At 36.9% G+C, this 20,292-nt stretch overlaps 2 protein-coding genes and 1 non-coding gene across 3 annotated transcripts; 2 read left to right on the forward strand and 1 right to left on the reverse strand.

Moving 5' to 3' along the window:
* The first annotated feature begins 286 nt into the window (after nucleotides 1-286).
* Nucleotides 287-4,422, forward strand: LOC128683445 (uncharacterized). Its single transcript, XM_053769109.1, has 6 exons — nucleotides 287-738; nucleotides 863-988; nucleotides 1,654-1,695; nucleotides 2,139-2,206; nucleotides 2,543-2,746; nucleotides 2,892-4,422. Exons 1-6 carry the CDS (start codon nucleotides 408-410, stop codon nucleotides 3,006-3,008), a joined length of 888 nt encoding a protein of 295 aa, XP_053625084.1. The 5' UTR covers nucleotides 287-407; the 3' UTR covers nucleotides 3,009-4,422.
* Nucleotides 4,423-4,886: 464 nt separating this feature from the next.
* LOC128683444 (uncharacterized protein) lies at nucleotides 4,887-12,869 on the reverse strand. Its single transcript, XM_053769108.1, has 8 exons — nucleotides 12,413-12,869; nucleotides 11,113-11,295; nucleotides 10,671-10,763; nucleotides 10,283-10,441; nucleotides 9,746-9,985; nucleotides 9,380-9,562; nucleotides 9,166-9,301; nucleotides 4,887-9,007 (listed from the first exon to the last, which is right to left on the reverse strand). Exons 1-8 carry the CDS (start codon nucleotides 12,675-12,677, stop codon nucleotides 8,968-8,970), a joined length of 1,299 nt encoding a protein of 432 aa, XP_053625083.1. The 5' UTR covers nucleotides 12,678-12,869; the 3' UTR covers nucleotides 4,887-8,967.
* A 2,320-nt stretch (nucleotides 12,870-15,189) lies between these two features.
* TRNAS-UGA (transfer RNA serine (anticodon UGA)) lies at nucleotides 15,190-15,271 on the forward strand. The gene has a single exon. It is a non-coding gene; the product is annotated as a tRNA-Ser (tRNA).
* The last annotated feature ends 5,021 nt before the right edge of the window (nucleotides 15,272-20,292 follow it).

A 20,292-nucleotide genomic window follows, 5' to 3' on the forward strand; every position in this document is an offset into this window, starting at 1 on the left:
GGCCCAAAAAAGGCCCCAAAATGATGTAGGCTACATCATTTTGGGGCCTTTTTTGGACAAAATTTGGACTTTTTGGGTCACAATGTCGAATTTTGGGACCGAATCTTGGACTATTTGGTCGAATTCTGAATTATAAGGAGACATTAATTTTTATATAAGGGAATTTTTTCGAAAAAAATCCGAGGAAGAATTTTTCGGCACCGGAGAATTTTCGGGTGGCATATCACTAGTGATAACAGTTCCTTAGATACCTACATGCGTAACATATGCAACAACTCATTGACAATGTCTGACGTATTATGATTACTAAACGTAAAACGTAACGTAATTCGTGGATGAGTAATGTCGAATGTTGCACATATTTAAAGTTTTTGTGTTATTAAATCGTGTTTGTAACACTACCAAATATGAAATCAGTGCATATATTGAAAAGAGTGTACACTAAACCTATAATCAATGTAAATATGTGCTGTCGACCTACTGGGGCGAAGTTACAAGTGCGACAAAGTACTTCTTTGGAATTGTACAAATCAAAGTTATACAAACCAGTTGAGAATGTGCGGCACTTGGGATTAGGGCCTACTACAAAAGATTTCGATGAGCCGACACAACTAACAGGGCCTCTTACAAAAGCACACGCTACTGAACTAGTGCTGCATCTTACTAACGATGAAAGAAAAATGTTACTCAATGCTCTGCAAGAATACGAATCGAACAGGATTAAAGAAGAGTTCGAAGGTATGGAGATGATCAAAGAAACAACATGCTGATATGTTCCTTAATACTTGGTTTTGCTTGTTTGTTCGTAATATTGAATGAAAATAAAATATTTGTTTTTATGTGATGATTCTTAACTTTTCAGACAAATTGGCAGGACAGCGTTGGAGAAGTAAGCTAGGACGACCCAGCAAAGTGCCCACGCTAGGTGATGTTGACCCTACGGGCACCTACTGTCCTGTACCTGAGGATTGGCTTAAGAAGAAGTATGGTGTGTAACAAAGTGAAGTAATTTGTTGAGATAATTCTTACAAACTCATCCTTGTTTTAACTAGTGATGCTTATGTTACTCTAGAATATTTAGGCTATCTTTGTCCCAAAATTTATCTTAGTCATTCTCGAGTTGTGTCATTTTGGAATTGTATCCGATCCTCCATTAATTAAATTCTGCACACACTGGCCCAGTGTCTGGATTATCCCATTCAGAAATACTGGCTCTCTGTACACCGTGACAGCAACAGGAAATAACCCTGTCATAACTTTTGTTTGTAGGTAATAATGTATTAGGCCATATTTTTAATTTTATATATATGTTGTTATGTATATACCTATGGGTTATTGACCTGAAATAAATACCTTATTATTATTAGTAATTCTGATGAGAATTACTAATAACAATAAGGTATTTATTTTGAGTTATAGGTATTACCTGGTCTGGCTTTTCTAGATTCTTTGTTACATGCATAACTATAGTACGAAAATAGAATGATTACCTTCTTATTATATAAGTATAAAGTAGTAATAGTGTAGATATATAATATTTCACTATACTGTACATTCACACAGTACATACAAACATACAACTACAACATTCACACAGTGAGTTAATGTTGGTAGTTTGGACCCTAAAATTTAATGAATTATATACTTTTCCAGCTGCTACAGTCCCGAAACCCACAACCAAAGAACTGTTCCACTGTAAGTATTGTCTTTAAAATCATAAAAAAATATAAAGTTTATTTTTATATTGTCAATAGTCAGACATTTCATATTATCTAGGCTAGTATCATAAAACATGATGATGATTTATAGAGCAAACATATTTTATCTTTGAGACATCAGGTTTTACAATATAAAATCTCCATTCTGATAAGCAATTTCTCCATTTTCTATACCCAGATCACGTTGTATTATACATATTGTTCAATGTAAAAGATATGGGTTGATAAAATTAATCTTTACAACATCCAAACTTTATATAAGTTGATAATAAAAATATTTTGTAATTGTAATGAAAGAAATTCAATCATTTTTGAGTAAACAGATAGTCATCATGATATGAGTAAGTGTTAGGGCAAGATTAGCAGGTCATTGTTGTAAATGTTATGTTATAAATCATGTCTTCAATCTTTTTTTTTTAGTATCTTTTACAAATGCAGTGCCGTTTATTGGATTTGGATTTCTGGACAACTTCATTATGATTGTTGCTGTAAGTATAACTATTAAAACAGAGGCTTTATAATTACATTGTAATATTTTATAATTAGTTATAGGGACAGACGGTCAGCGGGAAGCAAATTTGTTTTATACTATGTAATGATAACAATCTTCGTGTGATGTTAGGACTTGCTAAATGTCTCTTATTATGAATGCTACATTCTTGTTCTTCATTAATCACATATCATCAAAATGAACTTTCCTATAAAGTTTTATCGCTAAGCAACCCATAAGTATAAATTCATGCTAAAGCATGATGTAGTATTCTACCTCTATTATATAATTGCATGTTATTAACAATGCTCATACCTTTGGGTGTCTATTGCAGGGTGACAGCATCGAGAGCTCGATGAGCGTGTACATCACGATATCGACGATGGCGGCGGCGGCGCTGGGCAACACGTTCAGCGACGTGATCGGCATCGGGTCCTCGTACTACGTGGAGCGCGGCGCGGCGCTGCTGGGGCTGGCGCCGCCGCGACTCGCGCCCGTGCAGCTGGACATGCCCGTCAGCAGGCGCTTCGCTAACATGGTACTCTAACATGGGCTCTAACTCCCCAGACAGAAAACTATATTATTTAGTATAATAGACTTGAATGTACATTTAAATTTTTAAAGATACGGTATAGACTTTATCAAACTTTGGGAATGCTATTGTTCAGTGACTTAACTTCCAGGGCCGAGTGCTGGGCATCACGCTGGGTTGTTTCCTCGGCATGACGCCACTGCTGTTTAAGGACGACAAGGACGAGAAAAAGGACGACACCACCGACTCCGGAGCTAAGCCTGCGTAGACCTGAAATAACAAGTACCGTCCGCACGGGTAAAAATACTCCCACGCATTTTTATCGCTTTCGACATATGTGACATTCGATATTCAACCTACAGTCCAACACACAGCGTTTAAATTACGTTGCCGTGTGAACGGATATACGGATAGGTACTCATATTCTATTCCAAAACATTTATATTGCGCGTCGAAATCACGCCCATGCGAACGATGGGGGCTAACCTAAGCTGAGAAACTTTATCGAATCGATTTTTTGTAAATAGTTTACGAATTTGATGTGTACATGGCCTATTGTACGTAGTTAAAGCGATCGACTATACTGTGGTACTTAGACTCATTAATTAATGTCTATTTATACTAATTAAGTATAAATCAATCATAGGATATAAGCAAAATGCACCTCTAAGACTTTCTATTTATAAACTGTATACAATACAGATATTTTTACAAATGATTTTAGAGAATAGAAACTGTAGCTTCAGCCAATGCCTACAAAAATGAGGTAAAAATTAAAAATAATGCATTGAGTTCAGTGAAAGTAAAAACCAAAAGAGCAAAGTTACTTCTTTTTATCTGTTTGTTGTAAAATAATACAATTTTAATAATTATGGTTCTTTTAAATTATTATTCAGATTAGTATTTAAAATTGTGAGCACAAGAAAAATTTATTATATTATAAATATGCATTTCATAATTGTCTATATTTTTCAATGTATCGAATCACATTTTTACTAGTTTCAGTTTCAAATATTTAATCATAAAGTTTACTCAGACACAAGTTATTAAAAGTTAAATATTAGTGATTGGAATCTCTTCGCACGGCAGCTAGAAGTGCCAATCAATTAGAATAATAGAACAATTTATTGAATTCGGGTAAATGATAACGATCTCGAATGCGAGTTAGGTAATGTAATATTTAGATAAGCACAAAACGTAACGTCTAGTCATTGCACAGTGGTGCGAGCCTCGCATGTAATGGTTAGTACAAACTAGTGCTCTAACACGTACACTGTGTATCTTGCAACTTTTTCGCCTTAATTTAGTTATACTTTTTATATACTTTATATTTTACATCTCAACTTATGAATTACTCCGTCGGACGTATACACATATACAGGGGGACCATGGGTTCCGACGCATTACAGCTGAGGAAAAATCGAGAAAATGCTAACATGTTGTTATAAAAAAGTGATTGTCGTATTCATAAAAAGTTGTGGCAGAAAAAGACATCATGCGTCGACCCCATTTGAAATGTAGTTGTATACTAAAGTTTTGTGATGATTAAATATAGTAAAATCAGCTCTTCCTAGTTGGAGACGTCATGTCTGTATCAAGATGTCTATTTATAATTGTTGCATGAGTTTTTTTTTATAATTGACTTTGTGATTATAATATAGTTAATAAATTAATTCTGTTAAGGCATTTTATTTATTTATACCTAAATGAATCCATCTGTGCAGGCTGTGTGTGCAGGACTTATCAGCTAGCGCGACAGCGCTAAGAACACGAACAAATATTATTATCGTTGGCAAACACGGTTTGCTAAAATTCATTAAAAGTTATACAACAAGAACATTATACATTTTAACGAATTACTCGATGAAGCATCTTGGAAACAAATCGCAAATGTTTATTGTAAAGAGATTACTTTTCCATTCAAAATTCCGTGGGCAAATAGAAAGCCTGGCGTCAGATGTCAATTTCTAACTTGTACCTATTTCCCGCCGGAATTGTTTCATTTGATAATCAATCTTATTTTGGAAACCTGAAGTGCTCAGTCCAGTAAATCCTCAGAATATATTTAACTATAAGCAAAAAGACGGATACCGTAACAATAGTAACGTTCTTTCTGCTCGGGGTAGAACGGGACACAAATCCAGTATCGCTCGTGATATTTCCGATTTATTCATAAATCGTGTTACAATTTCAATGGAATAAATACATTTATTCGTAATTTTAAAAATACGGCTTCTATGTACATGTGTTCTAGTATAAAAGTTACAATAAGTCGTCGCGACAAATATTATTGTTTAATTTTTTTATCGAAATTACAACTTTTTAAAAGCTTTAAAAATATCTCTATAAAATGATAAGGTTTAATGATAAAATAGTATAATTGGACCTTAAAATAAACAGTCATACAAACGAATACTGGAACGAGGCATACAAAGCGCACATACTAATTTGACTATAATGTATGTACATAAATTACAAATTAAAATTACATTATAAAATAATAATGGAAGGCGTACAAACGATAATTATACAGCCAAGGCGGTCTGAATGCAGCTAAAGATTTACTAAATAAATAATTAAGAAGAAATACGGTGTCAGTGGGGATATGTGAAATAGGAGAGTACATTGAATGTATTGCACGCGAGTAAGCGCCCAATCCTATCTTCCATACCCCGGAGAATCCTGCTAATGTCTTTAGCTTATTTTAAAAAAATATGTTTGTTTATAAAGACTAGAAACGGATATGGAACAAATTACATTTGATTTTGCCTAGCATAGCAATGTCTAATAGAATGGTCAAGATTGGTTGACAACACCCGGAGTTGCCAGCCCAGAGGAGATAAGCCTCAAACTCTTTATAGACATACAAACTATATATGAAATATGTTACCATCGTATGAGATTGAGAGAATGCCCTTCAGACTGCCTTTTAACAGACAACACAGAATTTGTAATAACAGTCAAATAGAAGTGGCATAGACGTGTTCGTCGCATGAAACTGAAGTTTTATTTATACTGTTTTGTGAGTGTCAAAAGGTACAGACTTTTTATATATATTAAGAGTACATAGCACCTCGTTTTGTCCGATTTTTCCAAATTCTGTGCAGTTCACCTTATAGGCTAAGCAATGTATACTAATTCTATCGTTCTACAAAAATATGTTGAAGAGAGTCCCGTTTGGCGACGCTCCAATTAACACAGCCGCAATGTCGCTAGCATTCTACTAAGTAACAAAATTTGTTCCAAAATGTTATATATTTACACCAACTTCTTATTGTACCCCAATTGTGATTGAACAGAAGAGAGACTAAATGTAAAACTGTTGCAGACTTGTATGAAAGGTCCATTTCATATACCTAAATTGATTTTCATAAAATATTAACATAGAAAAATAATTCCCCTTCTGAAAAAAGAATGTGTGTGATAAAATGAATATTGAAATGTTATACAGAGTGGCGTTGCCATCTACAACTACAACTAATTAAAGATTGCGTTTTTCATTTTTTGTGGCTTACGTAATTTTTGCAATTTTTATAACAATTTAACAATGATAGCTTCTCGAATCAGACTTCAGTTATCCGTCTAATCATCAACACAAGCCCAGCATCCAAGGCAAGTCCACTGTCGTTTGTATGCTATGGAAACTTAAAAATGTAGTCTAATTTCCATTACGTTATTGGTGGTATCGAAACAAAATCCGAGACGTTGATTTATTCGAAATTTTCACGTGTAAACGTGAAATGCACTGACAATAAACACGTGAAATTATTGACTAAATTAATGTCGCGAAACTATTGTCATGCCACTGGTTTCCTAATGAAAATTATAGGGTTATAGTTCAATTGACAACACGACGATATTTGCTCGAACATACTTCCATCGCTATGCAATTAATTTAATATGACAAATGATTAATTTCCTTTACGACAAAGATGCTGTTTATTATTTTATTTACTTTGTCGATAGCAATACGATTACGATCTTGCAAACAATATAGCTCTGTTCCGAACTGAAGAAAGGAAAACCATCCTATTGATTTATCTTCTATATCTTCGAATCCCATCCATGAACCGCTACAAAATAAAATTACCCGTGCATTTTTTTCCCTTCTAAAATCATTATACCTCTACAACACATTATGATTGAACAGCACAGCGATTATGCACCAGGCATCGCTTGCGTTACGCCTAGTTGCAAAAAGCATATAAAATTAAATGTCGTGTTGGGGTGTTTGCCCGCGATGCTTATACCCGGATCCGGCAACCGCGAGAAAAAAGGACAGGACAAGTGGTATAAAGTGGGGTCCACGCAGTCCGTTAAAAGTTGGTTGCGTGGACACACGTTCACAGTAACCACTTCTTCGGTCCGATTTTTTCGCGGACGACGGATCCAACATGCAATCTATTTGAAGTGCGCGCAGTGCACCTTGTTCTGTCATATTAAATAAGATCGTGGTGTAACCTCAAAAATTCGCGGCTCGACTCGACTAGTTTAATTTTACATTACGACCGCGGTCCAGCGCGCACAAAGTGTTCTAGCGATCCTTGAGATATCAAAAACAATTAAACAACAAAAGATCGCATTCGATCGGGCCGCGCGGGAACTGAAAGCAAAAGCTACAAAACAATGAAACTAATACCTAAACTAAGTTTGCTAAGGCAAAATTTAATTCCAAAATATTATAATTTTATGCTGCAATTAGGATGGTTGATGCGAAGAAGAAAATTTAGCAAAATGTTATGCTTTTGTGCAACTAGGCAAAATTAAATTACACTGTGACCGAAACTAATGATGTTAACCTACCATTTTTATATCTCCTTTATCTACGACTATATATAGGAATATGAGATCCTCTGTGGGTTAAAATCGTTATATTATTTGAGCCTAGTGACGTCCTCATCAGAAATATGACGTTTTGTCGCAAAAACAAGAGGACATAATTTAGTTCATAATAATGTTTACAGAATATTTTTCCTATAAGAATTGACAACTGCAAAATTGATTAAATAATGTATTACAAATGGGGGCGCCACTGGACTTGTATTTCGATAACAATTTGATCTCGTACAAAAATAGTAAAAATATATAACGATATTTACATAATATTTATGTACTCAGCATGTAGTTCGGCTTCAAACAAATACACACAAACATCGTGGCGAGTGTTTCTAACATTAGCATATAAAGTTCCGTCAAGTCGAATTTTTGTCGTACAGATTCACACAGCAAAATGTCATTGCTTGTGTGCCATATAACGATCTTTAAGTATTTGTAGTGCTTTCTGAATTTAATGATAAAATTGCGGGTTCGTAAAATGTGCAAATATTTTAAAATGAATTAAAATTCAACTTTTCGATCTACATAAACTATGCTTTGACACAAACGCTGTGGAGAGGGATTTCGGCTGTGATACTGCTGTCTCTAGCGTTGCGTCGATTAGACGTCGACTGTCCAATTATTTTTTCTCATGGCATAATTTTGTATATAATTAAAATGAACCGTCTACCGATTATGGCTCTAACTTAGATATAGCTGGTTCAATAGCTCAAAAAAACAAATCTGTTTTATAATAAATAAATAAATTAATTAGGACAAATCACACAGATTGAGCTAGCCCCAAAGTAAGTTCGAGACTTGTGTTATGGGATACTAACTCAACGATACTATATTTTATAACAAATACATATATAGATAAACAACCAAGAACCGGGCCAATCAGAAAAAGATCATTTTCCATCATGACCCGACCGGGGATACCCAGGACCTCTCGGTTCAGTGGCAAGAACTTTACTACTGCGCCACCGAGGTCGTCAAATAGTGGAAACCTATAATTGGCTTTCCGATTTATATTTTAAGTGACAGTTTTGTAAACACAGTTTTTGGTTCTCATAAAAATAAATTAATTACATCATATAAAGATAAAACACAGTTTTCGAAATACTAAACAAAATTTGCGAAAATACGCGAAGCGAACGATCGAGTATGCTGAATTCAGTGAATAATTTAGAAATAATTCAAATGTAACTCATAGTATACGCTAGAATCCAAATACATTTGTAATGATCTTTTCGTGTGACCTTTTACAAATGGTGAAATAGAATTGATTCATCAAAATATTTGCACATCAGAACGAGAACATGCGTGGAGCATTAAACATCAGATGTAAGCAGCTAGTACACACGAGTGATGGAGCGACATGTCTGTGTGGTTCCCGCCCCCGGCGCGTCTCACGAGCGGAACACTCGCACCGCGCGCACCACGTACTGTCTGGAAAGTTAAGTCATTACTTTAAGATGGCGGAGGTAGCAACACGCAAATCGCTTTTGTAACTTAAATCTAGGACATTTTTTTATCTTACTATCTGCTGGCTGGCGAACGTCACCCCTTCATGGGATACATTGTATCGCCTACAGCAAGTTAGTTACCTGCAGATGGGGCACTCGGCCAACTGCTTGGAGCAGGCGGTGCACGCGGCCATGTGACCACACTCCAGCAGCACGCATTCCAGCGGCGCCGCCATGCAGATCTTACAGCACTCCTCCAGCGGCAGGCTGTCCAGATCTGGGAAAAAAATATGGCGTATATGATCCAGATACAGAACACAATGCTACAAAATGAAGCTGTCTCGGACGCACTGACCGTCCCTGTAGCGCCGGTGGTGGCTGTACAGCGTGCGCGCGCGCGACAGCAGCTCCGCGCGCTCCACGCAGCCGCGGAACTCCACTCGGTTGCGGGTCAGCAGCTCCTTCAGCTGCTTCACGCTCAGCTGCTCCAACTGCTCCGTGGAAGTCAGCGAGTCCAGAGTTATCACTTTTGGAAGACCTGGGAATTATTTTGTTGAAATTTACATATCTTAAATATAAAATAATATTTCATTTCGGATTTCAGATAATATTATGTCTCGATCGTTGTATTATCGTTTTTTTTTCGTATCTTCGTTCATTGTGAATAATTCTTATGATCATATTGTTATTTCTAATAATAATAAATATTTTATGATTTTACTAATGCTATGTCCCATGATAGGCTCGTCCTGCAGACTGCTGGTGTCGGCGGCGTCTTCCACAGCATCGCCCCTGTGCAGCTCCAGCTCGCTGGCGGCCCTCTGCGGCGTCCCGTGTGCCGCCGGCGTGCGCGGGGCAGAGGGAGGGGGAGGGGACGCGGGAGGGGGGGACGCCCGCCCTAGCGCGCCCGACACTGAGATCGTGATGTCCACGTCGTTCTCCGCTATTAGGATGTCTGAGTCTGGATTTGAAATTTAAATTGTATCAACAGCAATTCGATAATTGTTTGATAATTGTGGCCAGTAGTTTCAAAATCTGTATTTTAATGCCAAAAGTGAGGAAAAATGTGCAACCGGCATGCATATAGTTATGAGTCAAAACAAGGACATTTATGTCGGGAAAAAGTATATTTCCTATGGAAAATTCACGCAGGCAAAGCCGCGGGTCTTTATGGTATATTTCCATGCAGTTTCATAAAAATAATTTAATTAATTTAAAAACTGCGCCAAGTTATACTCGGTAACAATATAGTAGTGACCATTGGGCAGCGGGTCGGCGGGCCTGGTGACGAACTCCCAGCCGGCGTCGTCGAGGTCCTCCACCTCGAAGCAGTCGTCCGTGTCGCGCAGCTGCGAGCGCCCGCTGTCGCCCGCCGGCGCGCTCGGCGGCACCGGCACTGATATGTCGGCCTCGCCTCCTGTATTACCGTCACCCATCATATGTTACGGTCCACGCGAAGGTTAATTGTGGACAATGTTTCACTTGTGGTTACGTGGCTACTCAAAAACGATTCTGATCAAAAATAAAAACAGATACAACACTGTGGATAAGGTACCTTTACACGTCAATGAATACCTATGGAGGATTAAGTTTACCACATTGTATGTTTTGCAAATAACTTATCTCTATCATAGATTCGGCAGTACCTGGCCTGGTGGTGAAGCGCTCCCTGGCGGCCGGCGGCGGACTGTGGACATTGTTGGGCGGCGGGTGCGAGTGCGACGAGTTGTAGCAGTTGCCTGTGACATGTAACATCATCTTACTAGCTGCAACCCAAGGCATTGCTGCTGTGACAATTTAGGGATGTACCTTATTGTTTATTGTCCAGTTTCTATCTATGTAGTAAAGAAAGAAAGAAAAATCAACAAGTAACTGCAACCCAAGGCTTTGTGTAGCTTTTCGATCTCTCTCTTATCTGCATATTCTTGGTTGTATTTGTGGCTGTCTGTGTAGCCCGGATTATCAACTGCCTAGCCTATGTACCCCTCAGCTTAACCTACGTAAGGATATGGAGTGGTACTATTCTAGGTAAAATCCACACGCCATGCATGCAAACTTGTTGATGTCTAGCAGCTGCAGCAAGCACACCTGAGGGGGGAGGCGGGGCGGGCGTGCTGGTGCGCAGGTCGAAGGCGTTATTGATGAGCACGTTGATGTTGTTGGTGAAGCCCTTGAGCGAGCTGAACGGCGACGCGCCGGAGCGGGACCCGCGTCGCCGGTACGCAGCGCTGTTCACGTGCGCCACACACAGGCTTACCAGCTCCTCTTTCTCTGTACAATTGCAAATTAATATTATTCATTATATATTGCACCAAAGAATATTAAAAAAAGAAATTTCAAACACAATAAAAATAAAAGGCACAAAAGTGAAGTTATTTTTATTATCTATTACTATCTATATACACTATAGGAATAAGGAATTGTTCCAGAGTCATTTATAATTGAAATATAACTTTCCTTTATGATTATTAAATAGTTGACCAAATATGTATAACATTTAAAAGTTTCAATATGTATAATGTAATGTAATTTTAATACTTGACATTCCTATGCCAACTGTGGCTAAATATGTTGTACTTTTGATTGTTGTCATCTATTTATATCACCATATTCTTTGGAATAAATGATTTCTATTCTATTCTATCACATACTATCTATATATTTTTATAATTAGTTGACTAAAAAACTATGGGATTCTGATTTGCCTTCATCCTATTCCGAATAGAAAATGAAACAAGCCCATCTTAATGTCTGCGCACATTTCATAGTAGTTGTGCACAAGTAGAAACACCCAGTCATTCTCCATATTTGGTTATCATGATTTAATAAACAAGTGTTGAAATATCTCTCTTTGTATCAAATTTTCATTAATAATGAAGATAAGGATTCAAAATTTACTGGGCTATGAGTTGGTATATGAGTTTATTATAATAGAATATGACTTGCTAAATATAAATTTATTTAAAACAAAGGGAGAATTACCCCTACAAGATTAAAATTTAAACTCGTAGGGGTTGCCAACTTTATTTAATAGCAACAAATGTCTGGCAACTGATGTTACCTGTTTATTTGTGGTTTGGTTAGCTGTCTATGAAATGTTTTATTCTTGAAAAATATTGATTTTTTCTCATTTAAAATATGCGACAATAACATTTACCATTGACCTCTGACATTGTATTTTTTTCTGAAAACATTGTTCAGTTTTCATGGTGGTGGGGGATTTGTATATTTCACATGTAATACTATCAAATATATAAAAATATGCAATGTAATGCAATTAGATTACATCGAAACTACTTAAGTGAGGTGTCTAGTTGATATAAAGTGTTCTAGAAGATTACATCTTATCAGGTGTATGGCAGGATGTACGATGAAATGTAATACATACCGACGCAGCCCCGTGTGGAGACGTTCTGGCGATGTAGGAAGCACTGCAAGTCGCGGACTTTGAGATGGGCTATAGTCTGGCGCGACAGGGGCCGAGTGGACAGCACCCGGCACGGCGCGCACATGGCGCCGCCGCCGCGCCGCAGGCAGCCGCTGCAGTAGTACCTCTCACACTCGCAACAAGCCCGCTTCCGTCGAAACACACTAAACTGGACGGCACAGCTCTCACAAGGCATTTTACTGAGGTCGCCTCTTCGTATTACCATCTAACATATTCGACACGGCACCTCGCGCCAAAATCGCGCGTCACGATTGCATAGTCAGTCTACAATGTGTTTATCACGAGATTTGCTATCATTACTTTTACTTCTATTGCGACATTAATATTTTTATACTAAAATTATTTACGCAAAAAAATCAAAACACCTATTTTATTTGACACTCCGACTGACATTTACATTGAAATGAATGAATGAATGAAAGTCAACCATAGATGGCTGTCAAATTTAACGTCAACAAATCATAGACAAGCCGTTTCTTTTTAGAGTAGCCGAATGGCAAAAACAGAACTCTCAAAAAAGAAAAAGCCCCTTAGATTCTAACACCATCTTTTACTATAATAAAGTTAACCCATGGAATTAGTAGAATTAAAGAACGTCAAAGAGGAGCCAAAACTGCGGCTTTGTTGACCTCAACAAAGCCGCAGTTTTGGCTCCTCGGACATAATCCGCACTGAACGATGACGTAATGTTAGCTTATTTTAAATAAGGGAAAAAATAATATTTGAATACTTACTGGTTCGCTTCAGTTGTCGATCAAAATGATGAGCCACGAGCGATGCTATCGGCTATTGCGCGTCTGTCTTTGAACGTTCGTTACGTCGATGTATCGCCGGCATATAAATGTTTTCGTCATATCTGTCTGTGCGTATAGAGATTATTGAGATACCTCCAAACCGTTAAATTTAAATTAAAAATATGTGTACATTTATTTAACATTTAAAGCAATAAAAAAAAAATTGCTGCAGATCTCAACAAAAACTTTCAACTAAAATTGCCTACGAAATACAATACAATCACTAGTTTTTGAGATATATACTAGCTATTTATCCGCGGCTTCGCCCCAATAAATGCCCTCAGGAAACCTTATTTCTTCGTATTATAATAGGTTTGGAATCATCATTATCATCATTTAAGAACGTCGTTCTTGTCGATGGAGTTCCTTCCATCTCTTTCTATCCTCGAATTTGGGATAGTTGGAATAAAATGACCATTGTGCAAATACACACAGCGCAAAGTTTGAAGTGCGTCGCTAAATGTGCATTTAGCGCCACCTATAAAACAATAGTTTTTTCCGGGATTAAAAGGTGCTCAATGTCTTTCTCCATTCTATCAATTAATAGAAATTTTAAGATGATTATTTGAGTAGATTTGGAGGTAACAAACTTACTACCTATCGCATTTATAATCTTAGTTGGGATTGGGATTTTCCAAAGTTGCGAGGCATGACTGTCTTGTATAAAAACACTGTCAAATCAAAATATTTTTTCAGAAAAAGTAATTTTCTTGTAAAAAATGCATTGGTATTGAGATCTTCAAAATCTCCAGTGTCGTGCATTAGCGAGGGGAGGAGTCCCTTTGTTCGTGTTGCACTTACACGGTCGCCAACTGCAAATGTTTTGCTTGAGTGCCAGCACATGCATGCCATATTTATCTATTCTTAACGTAGCGGCGCTAGTATCGATATGAAATGTACAAAAATGTTTGCAGAATTATTAGTTCTAATTTATACCACATGAATTGGTAGGTTTGTAGCACTGTACAGCCTCCCTTTACTAGGTTTCAGCTCGCGACCTGGTTTTCCGTCATTATGCTAAGCTTTTGACTAGGAACTACATTACTGTGTCACTTTATATTTCCATTGTTTACATTTAGTTCGGTGACCTACTATTGAATGTGGTAGGTACTTAGGTATATGTTTTTAAGAAAATTATATATCTACCTAAGTGGGTACTCTATAATAGTCCCATAACTAAAGCAGGTCTCACCTTTCGTTTCGCTTTATGTTTTCTACGCCCTGAAAGAATACGAGATAAACTAGACAGGTGGTGAGACACAGGTCGCGTATTTATAACAGTAATCAAATCTAAAGTCGTGTGAGTTACTATGATAATGACGTGAGAAAAATGTGGTATATAAAGTTTTCCCTAAAGCAAAAGGAACCTCCTCTAACGCCATTCCAAGAGCAGTACAAAGGGAGGTTGACATGTGGAGAAACTGTCACTTGGGGTCTCTTCCAGTTAACTATGTAGTGCACTCCATAGTAGGTATGGGTATGTATAATAGTTAAGAAAGTTCCATAGTAAATACATATTATTATATAGGGTGACTTAATTTAATTGGTATCCTTTTGTCTGCATGCTCAGTCCATGATACTGAACAACTTTTCGTATGGTCACATATACACATTTCGTATAATTGTCACAAGTTGATGTATGGGTCAGCCATCGTGCGAAAACTAAGTGTAGGTACCTACCAATGAACTATGAATATACCTAACAAGTTGTATTATTAACTCAATTTCACATTATTAACTACATATAAGTGAGGTTTGTGCAGTTGTTTAAACAACAACAATAAATTACTTAATGTATTTGTTGCGCGTGCGCATGACGTGCTGTATTGTTCGTACATATATTCAAAAATTGTTTTACGTCACAGTGACGTGCGTGGATGACGCGAGGAGATAGCAAACCGTTATTTCGCCGTCTCCTTCATCGCTGAGGTGTCCGAGTGGTTAAGGAGTTGGACTTGAAATCCAATGGGTTCTACCCGCGCAGGTTCGAATCCTGTCCTCAGCGGCATATACTTTATATTATTTTATTTTTATGCTATTGTGTATATTAATATTTTTTCAACGTTAAGGTTTAGCATATATTTTTTAAGTAAGTAGATAAGTAGCTTGTAACCCCGACTGACATGGATGCCTGTCGTGAAAAAAATGAAGAAATGAAAGGGGCGAGATTATTAATCAATAAAATATTACCTACTTACGATGACCCAACACCGATCGCTCTGGACCAGCCGTGGGTTTACGCCTAGTATTTTCCCAAAAAGTTCAACTCAAACCGAACTAGATCGACACCCCAATCGATGGGTTTGCGATGGACTTTTTGGAGCAAACCCTGTTGCTGCTCGGTCTGGAGACGCACATATTATTTTAGTATAGCAATCTAATTATGTACACATTGTTTTAATTTCACCTTTATTTCATCATAAAATTTGACAAAATCGAGGATGTTTTATAGCCTACCTACATAACGGATTTACATCATTATCATCATTGATTACTACATAAAATGATTTACTATTAGAAAAGCCAAATATTTCTGCGCATATCTGACAACGCACTTCTCAGAAAAACGGCGGCAGCCGGGTGGTGACACCCCAAGTGTCAATTGGCCTCTAAATTAATTTGGACTTCTTTGTAACTGAGAAATCAGAGACCTAATGTTTCGTCCAAGTGTCAATTGGCCTAAATTAGTTTGGATTTCCTTGTAACTGAGAAGTCAGAGACTTAATGTTTTCTGAACAAAAAAATCGAAATTTTGGACGCATGTAGATAAACTTTCAAAGAAAGCAGTGCACGATTCATAGCGGTACATTATCTAATAAAATCTGAAACACCACAGAAGAAAAGGCATACCTACTATGTAGAAAGAAAATAGGCCGGTCCTATACTCGGGAGTATAGGACCCTACGAAATGGGACTGAAAATAATTATATTATTTTGGAACACTGGATCCAAGTGGGTTAACGCTGAAGATGAACCAATAAATCTTGTCATGAGGACGTGACGAGGGAGACGCGGGTGCGATGCTCCGGACGGGGCCGGGCGGCGTGTCACTTCTGACAAATTGTCCTGGCCTTGTTCCGGAATGAGTCCGGTCGATGACCTGGTATTACTAGCAGTTATCGGCTTTCTATCGGGTTCTTCAATTTCATAAACGTTAACTGCTAAAAATCAAGCATAGATTTTTACAAAAAATTCGTAAAGAGCGCGGCATGAGACTGCCAAAAGTGTCCTGAAACTGGCGATGGCGTTTCACCGTTGATCAGGCGCGCGTGCCGCAGTCCGCCCAGTGGCTGGAGACTCGAGATTACATTTATTAGTCGGATTAATTCGCAGTCATCAGCATACTCTGCTTGAAAAACTCCAAGCATTTTGTTTCAGGATATTTCAGTTTGAAATGAGCTTTGTTTGAGGTCGCGCAAGGTCGAAGGTCGATGTACAAGGTGTAGGCCAAGCCAACGGGTGAAAACTTCCCGAGAGTAGGGTCACCAAGTTTTATCACAACAGTAGATATTTTATGTTGTTTTTTTAAAATTCTAGAAAAATATGCGCAGTTATTTATGCTCTATACTCACAGCGATATAGGTATTTCAATTCATTTCATACACTAAATATTTGTATGAAATTTTATCAAACGCTCAGAGGTGATTGTTACGCGTGCACGCACAATTGACTAACAATGATTGTCACTTAGTTACTTGATTATCCGAAAATACGAACGAAGCACCTTATCCAACAGTTTGAGAATCTATAGTTCTCTCTATTTATATTACAGTGTGGTGACCCTACTGAGGGGGGAGGAGGCGCGACAGCCGGAAGGAACTTTACTTTCTGCAAGCTGATAAATTAGGAATCCGCTGGCTTTGATTTGAAAATCATTGCCGTGTTTTACGTCGCTAAGTTTCCGACAATCGGAAAGGTTTTCTGGGAAGAAAGGGAGAGAAAATGGCGGATATTTCATATTTTATGTACTATCTATGTATAACTGATTACAAGAAGTGTAGTTATTTTTGAAAATAATTGGATTTGTGCCGGACTATCGCACATATGATCTTATTCATATTCATATTCTTCTTACGCGCATGATTGTAAATTATAAACAATTAATTAAAGGTTTTATATAAGAGATCACATCGATTACAAATATTATTACACCTAACAAAAAAGTAATGAAACGGGACTAGCACGAACCATTTTTAATGTTGCTGACGTTAATATATATTATGTACGTAAACACAAAGCATGAAAGTTTAAAAAATACTAAAGAAATGAATTAAAATGTAAAAATAAGTGATTGTTGCAGGTATCTACGGAACCTGTACAGGATAGGACGCACCATAGGCACACATTATTTTACAAAGATACTAAACGATGACATAATATTTTTATTTATTTTATTTGTATAATAATTCTTCTTCTTCTTATCATTATTTAAGTGCTATGCTCTTGTCGGAAGAAATACGCCACACCTCTATCCTCGGCGTGGTGTCCACAGTTCACAGAATCACTTCGACGGTAGTCCGTTACGTCGAAATTTTATTTGGTTTCTCAAAATCCAGATAAGCTTGAATTAAAATAATCAATAAATTCAGTTCTGTTTAGCATAATTAGGTTAGGTAAGAACATGATAATATAGTTTAAGTAACTTTCGTTGAAGATTGATTCTGTGAACTGTGGACGGCTCCTCCGGCTCCGGCTCCCCATCCGCGGCTTAGCTTTTACCTAAGGTCTATAAAATAAGGACATAATAATAAACAGCGAAATTACTTTACTTTAGTAAAGATATTGAAAACATTTTAAATATAATTCATATCAGTAAAAGTAAAAATATACAAAAGTATATTTTTACTTTTACTGATATGAAAAAAGTACATATTTATCAAAATTCATGAGAGAGTCCGTGATGAAAAAATATGAATTAAAATACAAGAACAATTTCTAAATACATTTCACCGCAGATCTCTAGTGACAGCCCTAATTCCATGAAGCCATAACTGAAATATTAGATCACTCAGCTGAGAGTCTCATACTTTGGCTACTCTTGTATTGAATTACTTCTGTCTGCGAGGCCTCACTCATGTACAGTCGACTATACATTAACCTACTACTCATTGCAAATTCAATGCTGTTACCGCAACATAAGCTGGTATGGAATAAATGTCGTGGTGATGACTGTACGAGTACTATCATAAATGCGATTTGATCCAAGAGTCAATTCGATTTTAGTCACTTCGCAATAAGCCGCCGGGTGAAGGCTTTCACTATCCTAACGTAAAGGTCTGATGTTTTTATGCTGGGATTTGTTTAACGTTAATTTAGTGTATAGCAAGATTACCTACATTTCCATAACAGATTGTAGACAGTACTTCAGTAGTTCGGATACATCGACGATTAAATAACTTCCGAGAATATTTCGATCAGAATTTTGAATATTTTAAATAAAATTTTATAAAAAGGAAATCCTTACTCCCATACTAATATCATAAAGAGTAAAGATTTGTATTTTAGATTTTTGTATTAATGTACTCAAAAACTACTAGACTGAAATTTTGCACAGAGATATAATACGAAACCTTCAGGTAACATTTACTTTTTTATTATGGAGATTTATCGAGTACAAAATCGAGCGAAGTCAGGGCGGGCTGCTAGTTTGAGATAAAGACGTGATATTCATAAGAAATCGATAAAGCAGACATGGTAGCAAGTTATGTGATTAGTCACAAACATTACATAATACCGAACATTCCTACCCATTCGGACCAGTCAGCGTTGCCTAGTTTTGGAGATACCTACCTATAAACAAGTTGTTTCGATATAACTTGATTGTTAGGTGAATAACAGTTTGCAGGAGCAGCGTTATCAAATATATTGAATTCATAAGTAGATAACTATAAAAGTAGCTTAGTTTGTATCTTGCATTTTTGCAAGAACTGGAGTACTTACTCGTATACGTACATATATATAAAGTATTTACATAATTAACATTTATCTACCTATTTAAACAGTTAGTGTGTATTGAAATGAATTTATCAATATTAAAATCATTAAAATTTAATTGTTCTGTAAATTATAAATTACTTAGATACTTAATTAATGCGCAATGTGCAAAGAGATGATGAGAGATGTTGATCTTTAAATTCCAATAAATTATATCAAGACTGCTTACAAGGCTATATACTTAATAGATATAACAAGTGTACCTACCATACTTATATATAATAGTATGGTTATTGCAAGCATTGTATAATCTGTAGTATGGTGTTAATTTTGGTTCAAGTACCTAGGGAGATTACTTACGCCAGATCATCAGAATTATAAAACTTGGTAGTTAGATCATTATGTGGTTGTGGTTGTTGTGGTTAGATCATGGGACCTTTTTATTCCAAAAATCCAAGCGGAAGCGAAACCTCGAGGCGCAGCGAGTAAAAGTTTTTAGTAAAACTATCGAAGAAAATATAGTGTGCTTCGTCAATTTAATTCATGCTTATTCAACAAACAATTTGACACACGCCATGCCTCACCTGACCGTATGAAATTTGAGAACTAGAATAGTTGGCGACAGCGTCAATTAAATACCGAAGCATTTAATTTATGTCCTAGATTCGAAAGACCTAGAAAAAATGGTTTATTCTGAGTTAAGTAACACGCCTCCGATCGAAAGTCCCAGGTTCGAATCCTACTCTTAACATATGAAGTGTATACCATAATCCTAGAAAAAAAACACCAGGTCAATCTGTGGCTTTAAGTCAATCTGTTGTCATGTGCGAACCGTCCCTCCTCCTACGTCATAGAAGACCTTATGAAGCTAATATGACAGGAGATTGCTGTGCTATTTATTGCTCTAGATTAATATAATTTGTCTGCTGATTCGAAAAGTAGAAGAATAGACCACCACTTGCTTCCAGTGAAGTAGGTAGAAGTTTCAAATATGCTCTTCTTTCTCATGTTAATAAGCTTACATCAAGTCCTCGGGATTCATTTACCAGCTCCAAAGGCAAACTCTTCTGCCGCGTCTGTCTGTTCGATATA

The sequence above is a fragment of the Plodia interpunctella genome, chromosome 3 (genome assembly GCF_027563975.2).
Source record: "Plodia interpunctella isolate USDA-ARS_2022_Savannah chromosome 3, ilPloInte3.2, whole genome shotgun sequence".
Lineage (NCBI taxonomy): Eukaryota > Metazoa > Arthropoda > Insecta > Lepidoptera > Pyralidae > Plodia > Plodia interpunctella.

What these genes read in the sequence shown, in the direction of transcription:
- LOC128683445 (XM_053769109.1), top strand. Translation starts at nt 408, where the DNA reads ATGAAATCAGTGCATATATTGAAAAGAGTGTACACTAAACCTATAATC. An exon ending in GATTAAAGAAGAGTTCGAAG is followed by an intron (nt 739 to 862) that starts GTATGGAGATGA and finishes TTAACTTTTCAG; the next exon opens with ACAAATTGGCAGGACAGCGT. An exon ending in AACCAAAGAACTGTTCCACT is followed by an intron (nt 1,696 to 2,138) that starts GTAAGTATTGTC and finishes TTTTTTTTTTAG; the next exon opens with TATCTTTTACAAATGCAGTG.
- LOC128683444 (XM_053769108.1), bottom strand. Translation starts at nt 12,677, where the DNA reads ATGGTAATACGAAGAGGCGACCTCAGTAAAATGCCTTGTGAGAGCTGT. An exon ending in CGCCGACCCGCTGCCCAATG is followed by an intron (nt 9,986 to 10,282) that starts GTCACTACTATA and finishes TTTCAAATCCAG; the next exon opens with ACTCAGACATCCTAATAGCG. An exon ending in GCCGAGTGCCCCATCTGCAG is followed by an intron (nt 9,008 to 9,165) that starts GTAACTAACTTG and finishes TTAACTTTCCAG; the next exon opens with ACAGTACGTGGTGCGCGCGG.